This window comes from Bubalus bubalis, chromosome 8 (assembly GCF_019923935.1).
Source record: "Bubalus bubalis isolate 160015118507 breed Murrah chromosome 8, NDDB_SH_1, whole genome shotgun sequence".
NCBI lineage: Eukaryota > Metazoa > Chordata > Mammalia > Artiodactyla > Bovidae > Bubalus > Bubalus bubalis.
Window position 1 is genome coordinate 102,817,199 of NC_059164.1, and position 17,916 is coordinate 102,835,114.

General features: G+C 43.9%; 1 protein-coding gene and 1 long non-coding RNA gene across 7 annotated transcripts in view; one reads left to right on the forward strand and one right to left on the reverse strand.

The window, feature by feature from the left end:
* The window catches only part of TBXAS1 (thromboxane A synthase 1), a 173,922-nt gene that overhangs the window by 47,899 nt on the left and 108,107 nt on the right, over window positions 1–17,916 (forward strand). For all 4 annotated transcript variants that reach the window (XM_006078778.4, XM_006078775.4, XM_006078777.4 and 1 more), the window contains exon 3: window positions 1,053–1,105. In XM_006078778.4, coding sequence (XP_006078840.3) covers window positions 1,053–1,105 — 53 coding nt within the window. The remainder of the gene's footprint in view (window positions 1–1,052; window positions 1,106–17,916) is intronic.
* Window positions 7,830–17,916, reverse strand: part of LOC123334815 — a 111,526-nt gene continuing 101,439 nt past the window's right edge. Inside the window, exons 3-4 of one of the 3 annotated variants that reach the window (XR_006552966.2) lie at window positions 11,176–11,343; window positions 7,830–8,132 (exon numbers count right to left, since the gene is read on the reverse strand). This is a non-coding gene — a long non-coding RNA (uncharacterized LOC123334815). The remainder of the gene's footprint in view (window positions 8,133–11,175; window positions 11,344–17,916) is intronic. The other 2 variants (XR_006552965.2, XR_006552967.2) reach the window with 2 other exon arrangements.

Below are 17,916 nucleotides of genomic sequence, written 5' to 3' on the forward strand. Positions count from 1 at the left end.
GGAGGAGAAGGAGGGGACAGAGGATGAAATGTTTGGATGGCATCACTGACTCAGTGGACATGAGTTTGAGCAAGTTCTGGGAGATAGTTAAGGACAAGGAAGCTTGGCATGCTGCAGTCCGGGAGATTGCCGAGTCAGATAAGACTGAGCAACTGAACAGCAACTAGATGGTGGAGCTTGACTGAAAGAGCCTAGGATGGATTTTCATTAAGAACATCCACCTCTTCTACCTTCCCAACTCTCTACTCTCACCCACCCTTTATGTGACTACCTGTCCACTCCATTCCCACAGCACAAGTCTAGGGGTCTCCTCTCTTCCACTTCCATCCCAACTGAACCATGTTTTCATGTTTATTTCTTTCCCATAACACAATGGATCCAGCCATTTTCAACCCTTAACCCGTACTTTCCCCTTGTGTATATCCACACACAGACCCCATCTGAACAACACAGTGAGTCAAGCATTTTTCTGACCCTGCTCCACGCTGTGTATATATCCTGGAACCCTCCTTTCCCACCCCAAAACGTGTCTCATATATAAAGTAGCTCTAAGGTTCTTATGCCTTGAATATGTTGATTTTAGTTAAAATTTAACTTGGATCATAATTCAGAGTTTGTGATAATTTGGGTACACTCAGCAGACATTTATGCCTATAGTGGCTGTGAAAAGAGGCTCTGCCAAAAATAATAATAATATAAACCAAATTGCAGAGAGGAATGTTAGCATAGTTGAGAAAGCAAACAGTTTTCAAATATTTTAGCAGCAATTATACACAAATAGTATAAGTACAGATGATCTCATCTGTCCATTAAAGCAGAGTTGACAGCGACTGTCTCTTGGCAATATTATTTTTTCAAGCCACTAGTTTATTCTAATACTCCAAAGTACTGGAGTACTGAGAACTGAAACAGTTCTGAAAACAAGACCGCTTCGATTATTTTTTTATGGTTGATGTAATTGTGTTCTCATGATTGTAGACTTTTTTCCTGAAGAAGTTTAAATATTTGAAATTGTTTCATCTGATTTTTACTATAGTGCTTGTTTTCTGCAGGGTTTCTGGGAAAGCCACATGGAGCTCAGAAAGCAATATGGACCTCTGAGTGGGTAAGATGGAAACTCCATTCTTCTAGCATGTGTTTGGATTTGTGTGTGTTGAAGTGACATGGAAGGAATGATGAGAATGGGCATGTTGCATGTGTTTATCACTTTTGAGAATCCACAATGAGTATGCCCAACTGTACAGATGGGGCTCCTAGAGAAGATCCTACGGTGGCCCAGGGTGCATGGTGCTAGCCTGAAAAACACCGTTTCCCAGTCTTTAAAGCCCAACCAGCTGGTTCAGGTGCTGGGTGCCTTGACCATCTCTGATGACTGTACCAGAGGTGTGTTGCAAGGGAGGCAGTGGCCCTCCACACCTCACTCTAATTTGCCTTGACCGCCCATGGCAAGGCAAGTCTTTCCCCATGATCTTATCTAAGCTTTTGTTGTTGTTTTTTAGTCACTCAGTTGTGTCCGACTCCTTTTGGACCCCATGGACTGTAGCCCACCAGGCTCCTCTGTCCATGGAATTTCCCAGGCAAGAAAACTGGAATGGGTTGGCATTTCCTTCTCCAGGGAATCTTCCCGATCCAGGGATCAAACTCACGTCTCCTGTATTAGCACTCATTACCACTGAGCTACCAGGGAAGCCCCTTATAAACCTTATTCAGGCCCATTTTATTCAACTCTATGGGTAAAATATGCATTAGCTGTATGGCCATATCATCTATTATCTGACACTGTACACATTTCAAAGTAACAGGGGCTGCTATTCATACTTACTGCAGGAAACAGTGGAAACTAAGACTGACCTGGGTAGACTGGTCGCATGCTCACCCTAATTCTCAGTAATATAGGCCTTCCCCTTCTTTTTCCTGTATTTTCCCTTTTTAAAGAATTTCTTCATGTTTTCTTTTAATTGTGAAATATATATTCCAAAGAGTATGTAACATGTAGAATTTAAGAATATTAATAAAATGAACAGGTATCTATCACCAAACTTAAGAAATTGAATACCAGTATCCTATGTAGATTTTTCCTTTATTTATTTTAATTGGAAGGTAATCACGTTTACAATGTTGTGTTGATTTTTGTTCATCATTGCAAATCAGTCATAACTATATATATATATATATATTTTGCTGTTCAGCCACTAAGTCGTGTCTGACTCTTTGAGACCCCATGAACTGCAGCATGCCAAGCTTCCCTGTCCTTCACTGTCTCCCAGAGCTTGCTCAAACTCATGTCTATTGAGTCAGTGATGCTATCCAACCATCTCACCCTCTGTCACCCCCATCTTCTATAGCCCCTTTATTTTTCCTTTTTATGCTTCAGAGTATGCTCCTTTTTAAAAAAAAAATTCTGGCATCTGACAAATAAGCCTATGATCAGACCATTTACCCTATTCAAGATTTAATAGACTTGAATCATACTGATTCTCAGCCCATGTCCTTCTAGGCTGAAGTCCTAGTCATTTTAGTCTGTTCTCTCGCAGCTTTTCCTCAGTGGCTGGATGATTTGAGGTAGCTTTTTTCCAGAATCTTAGGTCTCTGATAACTTTTCTAGGGGCAGCAAAGTTCTATGGCATTCCTATTGTATATCCTAATGGGGTCCACTTGGTTTGTGAGCCCTTCTATCCATGGGGCACATGATGCTGGTCTCTCAGTGATGATTTTCAAGAGGGATTGACATGTACTCTTTGTGGAAATGCCAGGAGACCCACGGTTTTGGCCAAGTTCTTCTCAACACTCTTTAGTTTGCTATGTAACCCTGAAAATGTGGTACATGAAGATATTCTACTTGATGGTCTTGGATTGGTCTGTCATTTCTGGATAAGAAACTACTCCAAAATGCAGTGACTTAAAGAACAAGTTATTATGGATGGTATGCCTATGGGTTGGCTCGAGTTGGCTGGTCTGAGCTCGCCTGTCTGGGAAGCTCAGCTGGGCTTCCTGGGGCTTCTGCAGGTTCAGCGGGGGCAGCTGTGCCCCACGCTTCCCTCATCCTCCTTGGAAAGGCAGGAGGGCCAGGGCAGGCTTGTTTTGCGAAGGGAAAGTATCAAGAGAGCAAGCCCAACGGTGCAAGAACATTTTAAGTTTCTGCCAACATCCTATCAACCAAACCAAGTTATATGCAGAAACCAAAATCTGGGCAGAAAGCACACTCTGTGTGCAGTTAGGCCAAAGCAAGTTACTTGGCCAAGCTCGACACTGGTGGAGCAGGGAGATGTACTCCTCGAAAAGAAGAGTGGGGAGATGGTGCATACTTTAAATAACAGGCAATTCCATCTCACTCTCTGTGATCCCTTTTAGCATGATCTCCACCCACCCCTTGCCCCATTTTTTTTAAGTGCATAGCTTCTTGCGCTGAGTATAATAGGTACTGAAGAACTTATCTTTCCAACAGTCTCCTTCTGCTGTTGACTTGACATTGACCTTGGAGACTGTCATACATTTCTGAGGCACAGCACTGACTCAGAAGGATGGTGGTTTCCCCAGAATTAGAAAAAGGCTTCTCTAAGTCTCATTCTAGGAATCACTCCCTTGAAGTAGTTCTGTACAGATTTTCAGAGTAGAGCTCTTGAGTACTTTAAAATAATTTTAAAACCTCAGATGAAGAGTTCAAATGGCACTGTATTAATTGGTGGATTGTGTGGTGCTGGTGCTGGTGATGTGTGTATGTGTGCATGAGACAGAGAAAGAGACAGATTGATTTCCTTGACGACAGGATGGCCAATCAACTTCCCACTCCCCCAACTTTAACTTTACACAATTTACCCTTTTCATTTCAAGAAAACTTGAATCATAGAGAACAATCTCAAATGAGGTTGAAGAGAGAGAAATTGCAGTATGATCTTAGATAAAAATGGAAAAAATGAAAGGTGATGGCACAATTTCTTCATACAAAACTATCAACTTTCTCTGCTTTAGAAAAATTGATGAGTCTTAAAATGCTGACTTCTTTTTAAATGTGTCCACTGCCAAATTGAGAGGCACTGTAGTGGTGGGGTAAAGTCCTGTTTGAGCTCTGTGAAAAGTGAAAGTCGCTCAGTCATGTCTAACTATTTGCGACCCCATGGACTGTAGCCCTGACCCCCACAGGCTCCTCTGTCCATGGGGATTCTCCAGGCAAGGATATTAGAGTGGGATATTGCCATGCCCTCCTCAAGGGGATCTTCTCAACTCAGGGGTTGAACTCAGGTCTCCCACATTGCAAGTGGATTCTTTACCAACTGAGCCACCAGGAAAGCCCAAGAATACTGGAGTGAGTAGCTTGTCCCTTCTGCAGGGGGTCTTTCCAACCCAGGCATTGAACCAGGGTCTCCTGCATTGCAGGTAGATTCTTTACCAACTGAGCCACCGGGAAAGCCTGTTTGAGTTCTGTAAACTGGGTGAGACTCAGTATGTTCACCCTTTCAGATGAAAGAGTTAAACTTGTCTGTATTTAAGGGCCTTTCTAGCCCTAAAAATTATTTTGTTACTTTTAAAATTTGAACAAAATGGTTTCACTGATTGGGAATGGCAAGAATGGACCAAGTTCAACGAAAGACCCCCTTCTTTTGGGAAATGATTTGCTTTGAATTGTCTTAACTTTTGGATTCCTTCTGTCGTTAGGAAATGTTATTGATCCCAGATTGGTCCCGTTAACATTGAAATAATAGACTGATTTATCATGTGATGAGGGAAACCCCACGCTGTTGATGCCACACCGAGATGCATGACAGAGCATATATGTTGAAAGTGTGGGCAGAGAGGATCTCTTTACTCTGTACCTGAACACCAAACATGATGAGTATTTATGCTTATTACCTGTGGTCATCATAGCAACTCAGTCAGAGTTTGGGTCCCCAAACTGGAAACCAGCCTCTGACCCTTTTCCCTTTCCTGTTGTGAGAAAAGTAAGTTGCTGGAGAAGCCTTCTGCCAAGAGGGGCTGAGAGCACCAATGTTTGTTAAAATCACCACCACCACCACCACTGAGAATAAAATGACTTCATCAAGTGTCTAATTTTGCAACATGCTTTGTGCAAATAAATCTATGCACATTGTCTGTGGTTTCTCTGAACTTGAATGTAAAGCAGGAAGGCTGACACACACACCTATACAACTGTTATGCACAACATAACATGACTGAATCGATTTAACACACACATGCACACACGGTAGCCTCCAGGAGTACGTTCCAAGACCCCCAGTGGACACCTAAAACCACCGAACCCTGTATATACCGTGTTTTTCCTATATGTATGTACCAAAGATAAAATTTAATTTATAAATTAGGCACAGCAACAATAATAAAAGAATCAACAACAATAATAATTAACTAGAACAATTATGGGCTTCTCTGATAGCTCAGTTGGTAAAGAATCCGCCTGCAATGCAGGTTCAATTCCTGAATTGGGAAGACCCCCTGGAGAAGGGATAGGTTATCCACTCCAGTATTCTTGGTCTTCCCTTGTGGCTCAGCTGGTAAAGAATCTGCCTGCAATGTGGGAGACCTGGGTTCAATCCCTGGGTTGGGAAGATCCCCTGGAGAAGGGAAAGGCTACCACTCCAGTATTCTGGCCTGGAGAATTCCATGGACTCTATAGTCCATGGGGTTGCAAAGAGTCAGACACAACTGAGCGACTTTCACTTTTCAGAACAATTATGAGTGTCAGTTGCCCAGTTGTGTCTTACTGCAATCCCATGGACTACAGCCCACCAGGCTTCTCTGTCCATGGGATTTCCCAGGCAAGAACATTGGAGTGAGTAGCTATTCCCTTCTCCAGGGGATCTTCCTGACCCAGGGATCAAACCTGGGTCTCCTGCATTACAGACAGATTCTTTACCAGCTGAGCCACCGGGGAAGCCCACTATAATGATATATTTAATAAAAGCTATGTGATTGTGGTCTCTTTCCCTCTCTTTCTTAGAATAACTTACTGTACAAATTTAGTGTCTATTCCATCTTAACTAAGCATTTATCATGCACTGCGGCCGTAACTTTTATAGTTTGAGGTGCAACTGGAAAACTAGCAGAAATTCCTTTTTCCTTCTCCATACTTTCACATATAAATGATTTCCTCTTACTGTAGATCTTAGAAGCTGCTGAATATGATTTTTTTTTCCTCTCCTTATTAAGTGGAGAACTTCCACATTTTCACTTAAAGGAGATACTTTATGGCTTCTCTTTAGTGTATCTGAATCCCAATACAAGAACACTGTTCTTGTATTTGGGGGCTCTTATTAAGTAAAATAAGGGCTACTTGAACACAAGCTTTGGGCTACCAGGACAGTCAGATGATCTGGAAACTGATTTGGCTACTAAGCGACCAATGGGAGGGCAGGATGTGCTGGACAAAGAGATGATTCACATCCTGGGTAAGATGGAACTTAATGGTATGAGATTTTATCACACAGAACATTCTAACACTTACAATCTAACACTTATAGGTTGCTTATTTCCAGAATTTTCCACTTAATACTTTTGGACCATAGTTGACCACAGGTAACTGAAAACAGGTAAAGCAAAACTGCAGATAAAGGGGGACTAATGTACCCTTGGCAACATAACATGGAGAAAGAAAGGCTTTGTTGTTTTAGATAACCTTTGATTAAAGATTACTGGTTATCTTCTTTTGTCTGAGGTTGAACCCCAAGTTGGATCTATATTTCTTCCCAAACCCTAAAAGAATAGTATCAATATAATATGTTTGTGATTGGGCATGGCAGCCCACTCTAGTATTCTTTCTGGGAAAATCCCATGGACAGAGGAGCCTGACGGGCTATGGTCCATGGGGTCGCAAAGAGTCGGATACAGCTGAGGTGACCACCGAGCGTGCATAAACAGGATAGAGATTATGTCCCCTTCAGTTTCTGGCAAATTTTGTAATCCAGTGGGTGACAAGGATTTATTGTGGCAATACTAGTAATTACTTCTACTTACACAGCGACCTAACTTCAGTTCATGTGCAGCTCCTGAAGGCTCCTATTCAAAGGCCCCTTTCCCCTATATCACCTCTCTTGTAAGCAATGGCTCTGCTGTTATTTTTTATTAATATAAAAAAGTATATAGTTCCAATCAGAAAATGTTTTTGTATTGTTGAATTTAATCTACTTCAATGGTATCTACATTTTGTATCTTGTTCAGTAAGGCTTTCTTCACTAAGGATATATATTTTTTAACTTCCACATTTTTTCCTAGTGTTACTTTGTTTTATTAAAAAACTTAGATATTTGACCCATCAGAAATTTATTTGAGGGTAAGAAGGGAAGTAGGGTGGTGTTCCTTCTGGAAATGCATCCTTTCCCAATTGATTTAAAATGTCATTAAAAAAAAAATCGTCTCTTGGTTCCTGTATGTATTTCTGACTTCTCTGCTCCATCTCTCTGCCCAGCCTCATGCCAGTGCCACACTGAATACCCTCTTTTGGTACAGATAGTGCCTTCTTGTACCTAGTAGCACTAGAGTGTTGTAAGAACATCTTTGTTAAGTATCAGCATCTGAAGCAGTCTATCTCCCAGGGAACCTTGGGTCTTTGCACTCAAATCAATTTAGCAAATAAAGAAAACTTTCGTTTGGACATAAAGGACCTGGCACTTAGACCCAAAGCTCATGCCCAGGGGAGGTAGAGGGGTCTCATATGCCTCCAACCTGGAGGCTCATGTTGGCTCATGTTTTATTTAACTAGTGGCACTCGTGAACTCATAGCACCTGGTCACCAGGAGTGAGGAAGCTGAGAACTGTGGGATATATACGGAATGTGGCATCGGCTAAGAAAACAGATATATTTTTAAGCTCAGCTTCCATTGCGCCATCCACGAGGGGAGCGTGTTCTCCGGAAGTGACTAGGGTGTGAACACTTCTCTGTAAGTGCTCTTCACCATCGTGCTTATGTACTATTTAGATGAGGTTGAAGAGCCACATAGAGATGGTTTACTTCCAGGCAGTCAGCTGGCTCTCTCATCCTCATGTGGGAGGTTTGCTGGCCTCCTTCCAGAGGGCCCCAAATCCTGGGAACGAAAAGGCTCCTAAGGACTCGACTTGGTGCACTCCTCTGCCATAGGACCAGTCTTTGTTTAGAAGACACTGAGACATCTCAATATGCTGGACTTGAAAACAAGGGAGAGGATCCGTTAGGGTGGAAACTATGCCAATTTGTTCAAGAAAATACAAATATTCAGACTCACACTGGGCAACGGATATAGGGAGATTGTTCTCATTTTTAAACTGGACCGAGCTCAATAAAATCATAGATGTGGAAGAATGGCAGAAATCTTAGGCAGGAATGGAGCCACAGATGCAAAAGAGCCTCACAGACAATGTACAGAGTCCAACTTAAATAAAGCTTCTGCTGCCAATATGGAGCACACGCCTCAGAATGAGATTCACTTACTAAGTGACCTAAAACTGTGACTCTGTTTTAAGAGGAACTGATGTAAATGAAAACACAGTACCCTTGAAACTATGGAATTAAGTACAGAAATTCTAAATTATCTTCACATTTGCCCAGAAGACCAGCCTGGGGGCAATATTTGGGTCCCCAAGCTTGGTAAAAGTTGAGCCTTTTATGAAAGTGTTGAAAGCAAAGCTTAGAATCACTAGCTTCAAAAAATTAATAGGAGATCCGATGGTCTCTATGCCACAATCATTGAGAATCATTCAATGAGTTAGATATCAATACTCACTGGTCAACATATGTTAATCCTGATACTCTGCCTTTTAGAATACATGTTTAAGTGAGTGTTTATTACAGTGATACTGTACTTTAGGGGGCCACATTATTTCATAAAAGCAAATACCCTGATAAGATTGGCTGTTCTTTTCAGGAGGTCATTGAGAACAACAAGAAAGCTGTCAAAAGGAACATATTTGACAGTTACCACCAATCCAAAGGAGCTTCCCAGGTGGCTCAGTGGTCAAGAATCTGCCTGCCAATGCAGGACACGCAGGTTTGATCCCTGGATTGGGAAGATCCCCTGGAGGAGGAAATGGTGGCCCACTCCAGTATTCTTGCCAGGACAATCCCATGGACAGAGGAGCCTGGTGGGCTACAGTCCATGGGGTCTGTAGTCCACTGACTGAGCAACTGAGACCGCACACTGATCTAAATGCCTAGCACAATCGGGAGGATTATCAAAAGAACAACTGTTCTCAGACAAATGGGCAATTTAGACCAAGAAGACAGAGATTTCTATTACAGCCCCATTTTTATCAAATGAAACTTTAATAGACTCTTCATCCCTATCTGTCCCTCTCATGGTCTCTTGTGATCCCAAATGGTGAATTACTACAGAACTTTCTTTTTCCGTGCAGTTTAAGACGTTCCCTCTTCCTAAAAGTCATCCAAAGACGCTTCTGAAACTTACCCACTTTCCTGGACCTCTGACCTCGTCTTTTACCCCTTACTTCACGCCGCTTTCTTGCCCTCCCCCCATCTTCATTCTATGACAACCTATAAGTGACAGTTGCTGAGCTTTTTAGTGACTACTGATGTCCGAGTCTTTGTGACCTATACTTCTAAACATCAACAGCCTATATAAATTCCTCTTGTTTGGCTAGAAAAATATCAAATAGAGCATGGCAACTTACAATAGAAAATTGAGGTTCACATTTCAGCTCCAACTCTCTTTCTATGACTACTTGTTGGCTTCGAGGATTTGGGCCAGTGGCTTCCCCTCTCAGAGTCTCAGTTTTCTCGGGTACGAAATGAGGGGGTTGGGACAAGATCAGGGACTTTGACCCTTTGTTTAATTATGAGCCTCGGTAAATAATGTATATTACATTATGATCCAGTACACACATACACCTGAAATCAAAGTTTTACTAAATATCTTTTACTACGCAAGATCCGCTTTGATCCAGTCTATTCTCCTCTTCTCTTCTACTCTAGTCCATGAAAAAACAAAGCAAATGCAATCTGATCACGATCCACAAAATTGGTTTCATCATCACTGGTGAGTCAAGATAAGCAATTTGAAGAGCAAAGAGCCAGAAGATAACTACAGTCCTTTCTAGTTCAAAACTAGGTAACTGCAACCAGATGACTCAGCTCCAGCCGTCTACATTAGAAACATTTGATTCGCCCCTGGTTTTATTTTGCCCCAGTGTGGTTTAAGATTCTGAGAAATTTCTGACAAAAGAGATTTTGTCAGCTGAAGTAGAATCAAAGATGAGACACTATTTCTCCAGGGATGGGGCCCCTGAACAATGTGGACCTGAGCAGAGCCCTGGCTGCCCAATAGCTTTTCCTTCTTTAAAATCTGAAGTTAATTAATTAAAATTAAGTCCCAGCATTAACACAGAATATTTCAAGCTAAAAAGCTTACCAAAATATACATAATTTGTTGATAATATGATTAGTTGACAATGTAAAACATCTCTCCATAAGATTTTTGCTCATCCCCTGGGGTGTCTGGGCATGGACACCCAGCCAGGCTGTGTGAATTGAGAGACCAGGTTCCTTCTGATGAGCAAAGCATAACATTTAAAGGGGAAAAAACTGACGGCTCCATTCTAGTAATCACTGGACAGTCCAGGAGAAAACTGCCCATTGAGAAGGTGCTGGCTGGGCAGTAGCCAGGAGTCTAGTAAAGTAGAAATCAAAACGGCCTGTTAGTGGCCATTAGGGCCTAACGAGGGGGTTTTTGGGGCTTCCCAGGTGCTTCAGTGTAAAGAAACCACCTGCCAATCCAGGAGATGCAGGTTTGATCCCTGGGTCGGGAAGATCCCCTGGAGGAGGAAATGGCAACGCTCTCCAGTATTCTTGCCTGGAGAATCTCATGGTCAGAGGAGCCTGGAGGGCTACAGTCCATGGGGTTGCAGTAGATTTGGACATGACTGAGTGACTAAAAGCAAAATAGGAAAAAGGGGATATTCTTGGCCCTGAGAAGAGCCTGGCAGGAGTCCAAGCAGGGCCTCATGGGGAGGGGCCCAGGGAATAAATCTTGTGCAGATTCTCAGTCCTGAGACTGACAGCACGATGTGAGGCTTGGGACTCAGCAACCAGACCCAACCCCTGTGACCAGCTGGCAACAAAAGGTCCATCCTGGCTGGGACAGAGTGAGGCGGAGGATGCCGGCCATCACGTCACCTCTGGGGGCAGCCGGACTGCGGGTGGGAGATGAACATCCCTCTGGGAAGTCAGCCACGGACCTTCAGCTTGGCATTCCTTGATGTGTGTTTCCAAAAATCCACCAATACACCAGGTTCAAGATGGAAAGGGGCTTCTGCTCCATCGGTGACAATCAAATACGGCATCAGTAACTTCTTTATTCCTCAAATGACAGTCCTGCAAAGATGCGTTCCCGAACAATAGAACATCTTCAAATAAATGAAAATCACATAAGAGCTGTTTCCAGCTAATATTTTTGAATAATAAATTCCATACTTAATTGTATTGTACCTGCAACAAATCCAAGTTGTTCAACCCTAAATGCAAAATACAGTTATGTAACATAGTTATGAATCACTGTGGCATTTGCCAAAACATTCTCCCATCTGGAAGCAGGTCCAGAGAACACACGGCACTAGGCATGTGTCTTCTGTCAACAACTCTTTTGCGTAGATAATTCCCCAAATGGCACACACTCACCCAGTTCTCATGGCTCTTAACCCTAATTAACTGAGAATGCAAATAGCTTCCCTATTCTATTCAAAGAGAAGAATGACAAACCCTCTTTGATTTCATAATTTAAAAAACATCTTTGCTAAGTTCAAGTTCAATCACTTGGTCATGTCCGACTCTTTGCGACCCCATGGACTGCAGCACGCCAGGCTTCCCTGTCCATCACCAACTCCCACAGCTTAACTCCCACACTCAAACTCATGTCCATAGAGTTGGTGATGCCATCCAACCATCTCATCCCCTGTCGTCCCCTTCTCCTCCTGCCTTCAATCTTTCCCAGCATCAGGGTCTTTTCCAATGAGTCAGTTCTTTGCATCAGGTGGCTAAATTCAAAGAAGCAACTAATTTCCTAGTTCCCATGGAGCTTCAAGTTCCTCTTTGATCACTATTTTGTAAGCAGAAAAACTTCTCTCAAATAAGTTCTCAGAACCATTGAATGATTAAAAAAAAAAACAAAAACAGTTTTAAAGTGTGTTCCTCACAGAGGGCAAAAGGCAATGCAAAACCAAATTAACTCTAGATCCACAGTGTAAGTTGTCAACCAAAAAAAGTCAGATACTGCACACATTTGAAATTCTACTGGTTTGAGTAATCAAAGTTTATCTTTAAAATGGAACATGTTCTCCTTTCTTCCTCAGGACCCTTAAATCTTTCAGAGTTTGGATTGTTTACTATACATTCCCATTCTTCCTGGTCGGTCTTCTGTGTAACATTTCTGCAGCTGTGGACACGAAGTAATTCCCAGCAAGGCACTGCCAGGTTTTATGATGCCTGCAGGCCTGGGGCAGATCATAGAAACTTAACTACTCAAATAAGTCCCTTGATCATTTTTCACATCTCAAGATCATGTTCCTAACAACTTCTCCCCCATCTCACCCCCAAGATGCAAGAATTCTGCAGCCCACTATATCAACTTTTCCACTCTGGGTGAGGCTCTCAGTTTATTGGCCTGTTTTTAAAGGCCTGACTCTCTGACATGTTTACCACACTCCCCACATTAACCACCAAGGAGGCACTGTGAGCAGATGATTCTATTTTTGCCTCTGCTTAGAGAAGAGCTCACTAATCTTTGCTCTGAACACACGGCTGGTGGATGGCCTGTCACCACATGCTAGGTGGACGTGGGAAGTGTGGTCTGTTGTGGTACAACATCCACCAACACCTCTTGATGCTACTCAGGCTACAGGGGAAATGGGCGTCCTGGTATTAATCGAGACCACGGCCCTTCAAAGCAGGACCTCCGGGAGAAGGGACTCCAAGCCCTCTCTAGTTTGTTCCACTCCATGTTCTCTGTTGTGAATGCAGTACCTGGGTCATAGGACCCACCAGAGAGGCAGTTCTTGAGTGGACCTTCCATTTGTCCTTGAAAGTTGTCTGTAACTCCTCAAGCTCTCTTCTTCTCACTGCTGGACCACAGGTTGTATCTTACGAGTGACACGGCCCTTGGATCTTTGCAAAAGACTCCGGCCCAAAGATTCTTAACTGATGCCCCCAAACCTTAGACTTCTCTGCTAGAGGTTGGGTTCTCCTGCACAGGCTCTAGCACGTGGGTTCGGCAGTTGTGGCACATAGGCTCTAGAGCACAGGGTCAACAGTTGCCCCGTGGCATGTGGGATTTTCCTGGATCGAGGATTGAACTCTGGTCCCCTGCACTGGCAGGCAGATTCTTAACCACTGGACCACCGAGATGACCCCATCCGAGCCAGTTTTAAGTGTAGAGTTCAGTGGCATGAAGTGCATTCACATTGTGCAACCATGACCACCATTCTTCTCCAGAACTCTTTTTCATCTTGAAAAATGGAAACTCTCTACCCATTAAACAATAACTCTCCATTCTCCCTTCCCCTAGCCCTGAGAAGCCACCATTCTACTTCCTGTCTCTATGAACTTGACTAGTCTAGGTACTTGATATGAGTGGAATCATACGGTACTTGTCCTTTTGTGACTGGCTTATTTCACTCGGCATAATGTCCTCAGGGCTCATCCATGGAGCATGTATCAGAATTTTCTTCCCTTCTAGGGTTGAATAAAAATCTATTTTTTATTTACTACATTCTGTTTATCCATTCATCTGTCCATCTGTTCATTGATGGACACTTGGGTGTCTTCCACCCTTGAGCTATTGTGAACAACGCTGCTATGAACACCAGTGCACAAATCTCTCTTCAATACCTCCTATCCATTTTTTTTAAAAGATCTATATCCATAAATGGAATTGCTGGGATCCTATGTTAATTCTAGGCTTAATACTTTTTTTATTAATTGATTACTTTATTTTTTGGCTGTGCTGGGTCTCTGTTCCTGCGAGGGCTTTTTTTCTCTAGTGGCGGATGCTACTCTCTAGTTGCGATGCACGGGCTTCTCATTGCTGGATCTTCTCTTGTTGCAAAGCACAGGCTCTAGGGTATTTGGGCTTCAGTATTTGCAGTACGTGGGCTCATTAATTGCGATTCTCCGGGCTCTAGAGCACAGGCTCTGTAGTTGTGGTGCATGGGTTTAGTTGGTCCGTGGCATGTGGGATATTCCTGAATCAAGGATTGAACTCGTGTCTCCTGCATTGTCAGGTGGATTCTTGACCGCTGAGCCTCCAGAAGCGCTATGTTTAATTTTTGCAGGACTGCTCTACTGTTTTCTGGAGCAGCTGCATTTGGAGATGCGATGCTGTATTTTTCCTTTTGACCGTGACTGAGTGGCTGTCACTTCTTGCTTCTAACCTCAAAAGTGACCTCCAGAAGAAATGTAAGCCCCTCCCTGTGCTCCGGAACCTTGCTGGCCAGCCTGAATGACACATTTCTGATCGGAATGCCCGGACCTTGTCATCTTGCCCCGGCTTCCTGTTGACTACAAGCCAGTGAGCACATTCTTTACCAGACTCGCCCCGTTATCAACAGATGCTTGTACTGCACCATAAATTCAGTTCGTTTTAATAAATTCCCAGTAGTCCTTACCCAGAGCCCCTTCTCGCCTTATCTCACTCCTCTCTGCCAAGCCTTTTACAATTTATGTGTTTGCTCTTCAGTTCTGCTTTCAGCCCCCTCCAAGTTTCCTCTTTCCCACCAGGTCACTGTGGCCTTTGGGTCTCATTTAAACATAACCTTCTCTGTCTGGAACTCTTTCTCGTTCCCAAGGCCTACTCTTCTCTCCCCAGAACCTTCCATCTCCAGGTTTCCTACCTGCAGCAATTTGTCAAGATCGGGTCCCTGTCATTTGTAGCCTCTGAGTTTTCCCCCTCTGTGCTTCTTTCACACAGTCTTTTAGCTATTTTTCGAGGCCTGTGTTCCAGCTTTGTGGCCGTTTGCTGGAGGAGACGCACTGAACTCCCCTGGGTCCTCCCCAGAGCACAGCGTGTGCTTTCATTGAGAGTTTAGCTAGCTCTGTAGCTACCCAGGTAAGGGAGAGCTGACAGGTGGCTTGTGGGCTCAGGCACATAGGCTTGGAAGGAAGTTTAGAGGTTTTAGCTGAGATGTTGAAAGGGAGACTATAGAGGACAAAGGTGTGCTAAGAAAACGTGATGGTTTGGACACTGGAGAGGACAACCTCTCTGCAGTGGCAGGGGGGGAGATGGATCTAAGGAATGGTGCTAAAAAAGTGGGCTATTTGAAGTAGGTTATTGTACAGATGCACAGAATGGAGAAGGGCAAGGTGAGGAATGAAGGGTGTGTGTGTATGTGTGTGTGTGTGTGTGTGTGTGAGTTGCTCAGTCGTGTCCAACCCTTTGCGACCCCATGGGCTGTGGCCCACCAGGCTCCTCTGTCCATGGGATTCTCCAGGCAAGAATACTGGAGTGGGTTGCCATGCCCTCCTCCAGGGGATCTTTCCAACCCAGGGATCAAACCTGGGTCTCCTGCCTTGCAGGCAGATTCTTTATCATCTGAGCCAGCAGGGATGAAGAGGGAGGATGGAATTTATAAAAGACAAGCAGACAACCATCCTAACAACCCAGGTGAGTGATAACAGTGATTTGGAACAACAGAAACATGAGGAAAAGACAGGTCGACTTTCATAAAGGACAGCAGAATTGAACTACTAGTTAGTTACAAGGAATAAGGGACTAGGCAACATTAATCACTGATGTTGGCTTTGACTTCTAGAGAGAAAACGATCATTCCCTACATAATGAGGAGATGGAACACAGCAGAGGGGAAGACAGCACCATCCTCGCCACCATCAGTTGTAACTATGACTGAGACTTTGGGTCCAAGGTGGCTTGGGAACAGAGCCCTGGAAGGATTGCCGGGCCACGCTGGGATAGAGCAGGGGGTGGGGGAGCCGCAGGCTACACTTGGAATCTGGAATCACCCGCCTCTTATCCTCCAGTGGCATTTCCCACAGTGCAGCCTCTGGACCATTTCCATTGACAAAAATAATTGTTACATGGAACTAAAGTGGGGAGTTCCCCTCGGTCAGTGGCTGGAAACACTGGATTAATCCATGGAACACAGGTCTCTCAGAACTGTTCACTTAATAATGTGCTTGGAACATCTCCAAGAGGGAAATTTAGTATGCAGTGTTTATTTGACCACAGAACTTTTTTTTTCCCCCCCTTTCTGGAATGTCTCTTGGGACTAGAATATGGAGAACAGGCACTGAAAGGAAATGCTGATCTAATAAGCAGCAGCATTTTACTTCTAAAGAATTCCACATGAAAAACAGGCATTGATAAGAAGAGTTTACTTCACCATTGTAAATTATCAGCGTTACCGCCAGTGATTATTAATCACCTCCCTTTGGAGGTTGTGTGGGTGGGAGTGTGTTTATTCTGTGGCGCTATGGAGAACTGGGGACACAGCCTCATATTTTGCATGTTTGATTCCCTTTTATTCCCACACCTTTCTCTCTGGTCCCTTCCTGTTCCCAAAAGACAACCATTCCATTGTGCTTAATGTGTGTTTTGGGAGAGGGGTGGGTGTTGCAAGTTCTTGCAAACTGGGTATTGTTCACGTGTGTTTTCTTTGTTGTTATTCAGTCACTCAGTCATGTCCGACTCTTTGCAACCCCATAGACTGCAGCACACCAGGCTTCCCTGTCCTTCACCATCTCCCAGAACTTGCTCAAACTCATGTCCATTGAGTCAGTGATGCCAGCCAACCATCTCATCCTCTGTCATCTGCTTCTCCTCCTGCCCTCAATCTTTCCCAGCAATAGGGTCTTTTCCAATGAGTTGACCTTTTGCATCAGGTGGCCAAAGTATTGGAGCTTCAGCATCAGTCCTTTCAAGGAATTTCCAGGGTTGATTTCCTTTGGGATAGTCTGGTTTGATCTACTTTCTGTCCAAGGGACGCTTCAGCTCATGCCAATGGTTGTGTCATATCACTCATTTATCCTTTAGTTTCTTTACTTCACACTACACTTTGAAGCTCCATCATGACGCTGTGCACCCATCAAGTCTGTTACCTCCAACTGCTGCCTGTCATTCTGCAGTGCGACCCCGCCCGGCTTTCCCATCCATTCTCCCAGAGGGGGATACCCAGTGGCCTCCAGCTAACAAGGCTGCAGTGGATATCCTTTTTTGGGCCCTTTCTGGGCCTGTGCATGCATTCTATGGGCTGTATGGCCTGCTTTTAAGACCGTAGGAAAGAGAGATCTTTGTTCCCTGGGGCCACATGTAGTAAAATGTTATTAATCCATGACCATTTTCCAGTCCTCTGTCTGGGTCTTGGCCTTTCAATACAGTATCTCATGTGACTATCCCAAGAACACTTCAAGTTTACCTGACCTAATTGCATTAGCTTCAATTTATTGGGGTGACCAAAAAGTCTGTTTTGGACTTGATGGACTTTTTGGCCAGTCCAATATTTGGAAACATCAGTGACTTTAAGACAAGAATGACATGTGGTTAGTAAGAGGTAAGCACAGGGGAGGGCAGGTTCTCCTTGTTATGCACATGAGTGCTCAGTCATGTCCAACTCTTTGCAACCCTATGGACTGTAGCCTGCCAGGCTCCTCTGTCCATGGAATTCTCCAGGCAAGAACAGTGGAGTGGGTTGCCATTTCCTCTTCCAGGGGATCTTCCCGACCCAGGGATTGAACCTCTGTCTCCTGCATTGGCAGGCAGATTCTTTACCACTGAGCCACCTGGGAAGCCCTTGTTAATCCAAAGCCATTTCCGTTCCCCTGTCCCCTTGGTTGCTCCTTGGACACTCCGCGCACTCCTGCCTTAGGATGATGGCCCTAACAGCAGGGCATGCCATTGTTTACTGTCCTGCTGGAGTATAAAGTTCATGAGGACAGGAACTCTGTCTCTTGTTTGCTTGGATACTCCCAGGGCC